The 6,427-nt window shown below is 37.5% G+C and overlaps 1 protein-coding gene and 1 long non-coding RNA gene across 2 annotated transcripts; both read right to left on the bottom strand.

The window, feature by feature from the left end:
• Positions 1-615: 615 nt before the first annotated feature.
• Positions 616-3,207, bottom strand: LOC128514801 (zinc finger protein 239-like). The gene is made up of 2 exons (XM_053488679.1): positions 3,111-3,207; positions 616-2,247 (listed from the first exon to the last, which is right to left on the bottom strand). Exon 2 carries the CDS (start codon positions 2,243-2,245, stop codon positions 1,136-1,138), a length of 1,110 nt encoding a protein of 369 aa, XP_053344654.1. The 5' UTR covers positions 2,246-2,247; positions 3,111-3,207; the 3' UTR covers positions 616-1,135.
• Positions 3,208-3,396: 189 nt separating this feature from the next.
• On the bottom strand, positions 3,397-4,909 carry LOC128514812 (uncharacterized). Its single transcript, XR_008356564.1, has 3 exons — positions 4,812-4,909; positions 3,634-3,763; positions 3,397-3,449 (listed from the first exon to the last, which is right to left on the bottom strand). It is a non-coding gene; the product is annotated as an uncharacterized LOC128514812 (long non-coding RNA).
• Positions 4,910-6,427: the final 1,518 nt, after the last annotated feature.

Genomic DNA, 6,427 nt, shown 5'->3' with positions numbered 1-6,427 from the left:
CTTGCACTTTCAGTGTCACCATCGGGGATTACTCCGCTCATTGACGTTTCACCAATAATTGCCGCTATCTTATCATCCAATGGTGACAATTCTTTTTTTAGAGGACACTTTTAAATCAAACCACTTTTTCTTGTTATTGATAACTCCCAACTTTCTTGTGCTTACGGCTGTTGGTATACGCACTTGTTTAGAGCTTGTTTTACGCATACTGCATGTATGAGCTTAATTACTTATTTTTGGAAATTACTAATTTCTTTTGATTGTGTAACGGTGCTTTGCAACAATAACAATTGAAAGCACTATACAAATAAAACTGAAGTGAGTTGAATTACTGTACTCGAATCTTAAAAATTTGGATACAGAGATTTTTACTGTCCACATGGTTAGTTGTTAAATTCTTTGGCTTCATACTCAGACAATTTTTACACAATGTTTGCACTTTAGTAGTTTAAAAAAACGTTATTGCTACTACATACTGATGGAGTGAACGCTTCTGTGGCAGTTGACTTTGCCGTAATAGTCATTAAGAATCTCTGCTTATTTTTGTTCTTTAGATACTGTAGGTCTATTACATGGTGTGATGGTAATACAAAAGCATTTTCTCTTTAGGCAAACTGAAACAAAAGTTTATTGAAATTAATATCCTCTGTGCATAATTTTTAACAAAGAAAACATTCTTGTGATACAGGTTAGTTTTATTGCGCAGTATTAGCTTGTTATGCTTCATGCTGATTACACTGAAGGTTTTCCAAAGTCCACATTTGCAGCACTTTAACGTAAACTATTCTCATGGTAATCCTTAAAGTTCTCTGTATGAGAAAAAAACAAAAACAAACCTGAGGCTGACCACTATGGATGACTACCTTGCGAACACCGAAGAACTAAACAACGGACACCCAAAAATAGTATGTGTGCATGCATTCCTAAGGTAACATAGCCATCATAACTAATTTACATCAGCAACCTTACTTTTTAATTAGCTGGTATTGATTTTAGGCAAAAATTAGTGGAAATAAAAAATTAAATGAAATTTTATTGTAATGTCATTACAGGATAAATTGCATCATCCTAACCCCCTATTTCCTTTGTGAATGATGTGCTGTTTGTTGAGAGTCTCGTGCCAAAAACTAGTCCCTCAGTCTAAGTGACACAGGGTCTCCCCCGTGTGAGTGCGTTGATGTTGTTGGAGATAACTCTGTCGACTGAAACTCTTCCCACATGCTGAACAGAGGTACGGCTGCTGTCCAGTGTGGATGTGCTGGTGTCGATTTAGATCTCTTTGTCGGATAAAACTCTTTGCGCACTGACTGCAGTGATACGGCTTCTCTCCTGTATGAATGAGCTGGTGCAGTTTAAGACCACCTGGCTGAATAAATCTCTTCCCACATTTGGTGCAGTGATACGGCCTCTCTCCCGTGTGAATGCGGTGGTGTCGCTTGAGGTCGCTCTGCCGAAGGAAACTCTTGCCACACTCCGAGCACTGATATAGCTTCTCTCCCTTGTGAATGCGCTGATGTGATTGAAGGTCACCTTGTCGAATAAAACTCTTTCCACATTCTGAGCAAAAATACGACTTTACGCCAATGTGGATGCGCTGGTGTGTTTGAAGATCACCTTGTCGACCGAAGCTCTTCCCACACTCTGAGCAGGTATATGGTTTCTCTCCTGTGTGGACGAGCTGGTGAATCTGGAGATGACTCCTCTGATTAAAACTCTTCTCACACTGTGTACAGTGATACGGCTTCTCTCCCGTGTGAATGCGCTGATGTGACGAAAGTTGGCTCACTCGCTTAAAACTCTTCCCACACTGTGAGCAGTGGTACGGCTTCTCTGTAGTGTGAACGAGTTGGTGTTTATTGAGGTAGCTTTGCCGAATAAACCCCTTTCCACACTGTGAGCAGAGATGCGGCTTTTCTCCCGTGTGAATGAGCTGGTGTTTTTTGAGATCACTTTGTTGGATGAAACACTTCCCACACTCTGTGCAGTGATACGGTCTCTCTCTGGTGTGAATGCGCTGGTGCAGCAGAAGATCAGTTTGCCGAATGAAACTCTTCCCGCAATGTGAGCAGTAATAAGTATTTTTTCCTGTGGGAGTTGGATTTTGAAGTCTAATCTCTCCTGATTTCAGCATGCTCTCATATTTATCACAGTGGCATCTCCTAATGTGTTTGTGGAGGTAAATTTCAGATGTATAGGAAAAAGAACAACAGGAGCAAGTAAAAACTTGTAACTGGGCATCGCTCATTTCTGGAACAGAAAAAGAAAGTTATACACATTTTAAAACATAAAAACCAAGAAAAAGTTAAGTTCTAAATTTTACAAATGACAGTATAAACTATGCCAGAGTCTAGGAAACATAAACATGCCCCAGACCGACATACATTAGTTCATAGACATAATACAAACTATAGCCCCTTTCTAGTAAGTTAAATGGTCATTCCATTATCTAGATGATGTGGGCATACGGATTTCAGAAGAACTTTGACAAAGACAGGGAGTTCATGGTGAGTGTGCAAGAACGAGGAATATTCGCCAATATCTACTCAGAGAAGAATGAGGAAAGGTGAGGAGTGCGTGATGAGAGGAGAAGAGCTTGGCAAGCATCACAAGTAAGGGATCCAACCAGGGATTTCTTCATTTAAGAATGTTCCGTGATCAGCGAGAACCTGGAGAGCACAGTATCTCTGTTTTTTACTGTATCGTGTTTTTTTTTCTTTTTCTCATGGACAGTCAACGGGATAAATTGCCATGCTTAATTATTCAATTTATTTCCTGAGGTTGAAGAAAATAATTCTGGAGTTTCCTATGAGAGGCGTGCAACGCCACGACTGTATTTTTATAGGGTCAGGAGGTCCAAATGCTTAAACTGTCCAGAAGTAAAGTATGAGAGAAAGAACTGACATCCCTGTGCAAAGTCTGTGTACATCTTTGGAAACAACATGTAAATATCTATCATGCTTTGATGATACTCTAACAATCATTGCTAGTATGCAATACATTCTTTTGAACTCCACAGAAAATCATTACTTTCCACAAAAAATCATTTAAGGCTCTGACATGACTTTTTTTTTTTAATGAACTGTATAACACCCATTACAATGTTACTTCACCTGGTGTGCAAATGGATGCTTCGTTTTCAGACTTCAAGTATTTTACGGGCTTTATTTGAAATCCTCCATCCTGTTGGTCTACATGTCCCAGAGAGTTTGTTCCCCATCCACCTGAAATTTCATCCTTCAAATTTAAATACATTACCTTCAATTTCAATTAAACCTGTGAAGCTGAAAAGTCATTAAGCCCTGTAAGAAATTGAGGGACCAGACCAATCACAAAATAATATCTAGACCAGACTCAGTTACTGCCCATGGTTTTACCATAATAGTTTTTATCTTCAGGTTCTTCCTTTTTTCCAAGTTTCTGGTGGTCCACAGACCTTGATGTTTCACCACCTGAAATTCCAACAGGTGTATAAAATAATAATCATATATTACTTTAGATAAAAAATATTACATATGAATAAAGACTTGGACAAGTCAGTCATGACAGGTTTGGAGTCATGAATCAAGTCCAGTTAAAACAAAACTATACCATAAGGCATCAGCCTGGACTGTATAATGTGTCCTGTTGACTTACAGCCATAGTATTCATCTTCAGATTCTTCCTGTTTTATGTCTTGCCGATGGTCCACACCCTGATGTTTTAGCTTGTATGGTGTCCCACCACCTAAAGTTTTAGAAGCTTCTGGCTTGACATCCATAAAAAGCTAATGTAACAGAGCAATAAAGTAATACTGATTAACATTCAATCAAAAAAAAAAAAAGATTTAGACTCTTTAGGGGGGAAAAAATAAGATTAATATCCTTCATTAAGTAGCTGTGAAGAAGCTGATTAACAGAAGAACGTTCGTATGTAACTCATTGAGATCTAAGGTGCCTGAAACATTTACAGCATTTGGAGATGCCCTTATCAAAAGTGACTTACATTTTAACACTTGAGCACTTGATGGGGCTTACTCAAGGTCGAACCTAGGACCTTCTGATTAGTAGTCCAACAACTTAAATCACTGAGCTACCCTGCTACCAGGACGAAAAAACCTAAGCATGGGTAAAAAAAAAAAAAAAAAAAATCCTTTTTTTTTTTTTTTTTTAATAAAGCAGAGTGTTATTGTTCTTTTGGCTGCTCCTGTCAAGTGGTTGCCATGGTGGACCATCTAATCCACATATACCTTGGTGCAGGTACAGGTCACATGCAACCCTCCAATTTCTTCCTGCAGTGAGAGTGAGTGAAAACAGGACCTTAAACCTTTGGATTTTATTATATTTTTGTTTTTGTCCTAATATCATTAATATAGAAAAATAAATAAATTAACCAAAACAATTCAACTGAACTGATAATGTTGAAAATGCATTTGTTGGTTCCTGCCAAGCACGCACATACATATGGCATAGTGGCATTCAGTCTTAATTGGTTACACTGCACTCTGGCTAAATTGTAGTAGCCTAAATAAAAATAGTTTAAGTGGCCATACTAATCTTAAAATTAGTGACAAGTGAGGGAGATAATATTTTGCTACAATGGCACCAACAATATACCGGAATATCAGTAAAATGAACACAATTCCAGTTATAAAGCACAAATAAACAGTTAGATCTTTAGATGGAAGCAGTTTTACACCTCAGAAAAAAAGAGCAGCCGGGTGTCCTAAACTAGAAGACCTGCACCGGCAGGCTGACTCTCATCAATCATCTTCTAAAGTTAGAATTGTTCAAAGTTTAAAAATGAAACATCTCACAAAAATAGTAAAATGTTACCTGCAAGTCAGCTGAAGGAGGAGTGTGTGGAGGTTTTTCAGAAGAGCTTAGATGGACTTCCTCTGATTTCATTGTTAGGTTTTATTGCAGGTACTAAAGGGTTATGATCCTGACGGGAAAAACACTCAGATCATCAGCATATCTCAAACATCAAACATTTTTTGTTCTAAATATTTTCATGTCATCATAATGTCAAGTCTGTAACATGAATTTGGCATGGTTACAGACACTACAGATGTTTTGCTTTTTAAGCTTTTACAAAAAAAAACAAAACACTTTTTACAGGTCATACGCTTCTAGAAGCTTACACCAATTATAGTATCAATACTCAAAGAAATATGAATAGTTTGTATTTTAAATGATTATTGCTTTGAAGCAAAACAGTATAACACTAAAAAACGGGCATTTTAGGGCTCATATAAAATCATCTCTCCAAAACTGCTAAAGTTAGCAACTAGAATTTTTTTTTTTTTTTTTGGGGGGGGGGGGGGGGTATTAAAAACCTAAAGGATAACCCTTACTTATTGAATCATTACTGACTGTATTCATTCCATTGTTAAATATAAAACAATTTCCAAAGCTCTGCAAATGTCTCTTACCTCAGGGTTTCAAAGTAGACTGCAGGAAAGATCTTCACACACACACACACAAGGGGGTAAATACATAAAGTTTATTTTCTCAGAAGCAAATTGAAAACACAAAGACAAAAGGCACTCGTCTTCTTCTGTTCTGAGTCCACAAAAAGAGTTAATGTTAAAGCGCCACCTGCTGGAGATGGAGTATACTGTAAAGCCCTATTCGGACGGGACTAGTTTTCCAAACGACGTTTGAGTTCGAATCTTTCTCAGACGACGTCTGTCATTTTATGTACGCATTCGGACGGGACTAACATCTCTGTGTTTATTACGGACGTAGGAGTGTCTGTATTTTTGTTGCACAAGACATCTACATCAATTATTGGTGAGCAAACTTGAATACCGGCGCGCTTGAGATGGTAGTTCATCCGAGTTTGCTGAAAAACATTAGGTAATTTGCTCTGGAATTTTAGAGGTCGTGTGAGAGAAAGACAGACATGGCAGATTCGGACGGGATTAAAATCACAAAGTACGTCTGTGCAACAGAGATTTCTCTAACGACCCCCTGTAAAACTAGTCCCGTCCGAATCGGGCTTAAGTCATATTTACAAGTTGTTAAATTCTGTTATTCATTTTATAATGTTATTTTTCTATTACAATCAGGCAAACACAGTTAACACATGACATATCTGATGATGTTTATATGCAAGGGGGTAATTGTTTGAACATGTTGTAGACTTACACTATGACATACATAAATTGACAAATGTACCTTTACATTAAGGTCTATTGTAGATTTTAATATTCAATTCAATTTAGTTCACTTCATATAACAACAATCTTTAGTTAAGAAACACTGGCCCAAATAGCTTTATAGACTTCCTCAAGACTTTATGTAGGATTTACAAGTTTTATCATGCCATGCATCTTTCTCCATTGCACTCAGTGTATATAACCCGTCCTGTACTGTATATAACCCGTTCTGTGTCCAGTTACATATGCAAATTATTTATTATTGTATACAATACCTTTCTCACTGCA

Source organism: Clarias gariepinus, chromosome 27 (assembly GCF_024256425.1).
Source record: "Clarias gariepinus isolate MV-2021 ecotype Netherlands chromosome 27, CGAR_prim_01v2, whole genome shotgun sequence".
NCBI lineage: Eukaryota > Metazoa > Chordata > Actinopteri > Siluriformes > Clariidae > Clarias > Clarias gariepinus.
Note: the sequence above shows the minus strand (reverse complement) of the source record. Positions and strands in the feature narration are given on the sequence as shown.

Coding starts and splice junctions, on each gene's coding strand:
- LOC128514801 (XM_053488679.1), bottom strand. CDS start 2,245: ATGAGCGATGCCCAGTTACAAGTTTTTACTTGCTCCTGTTGTTCTTTT.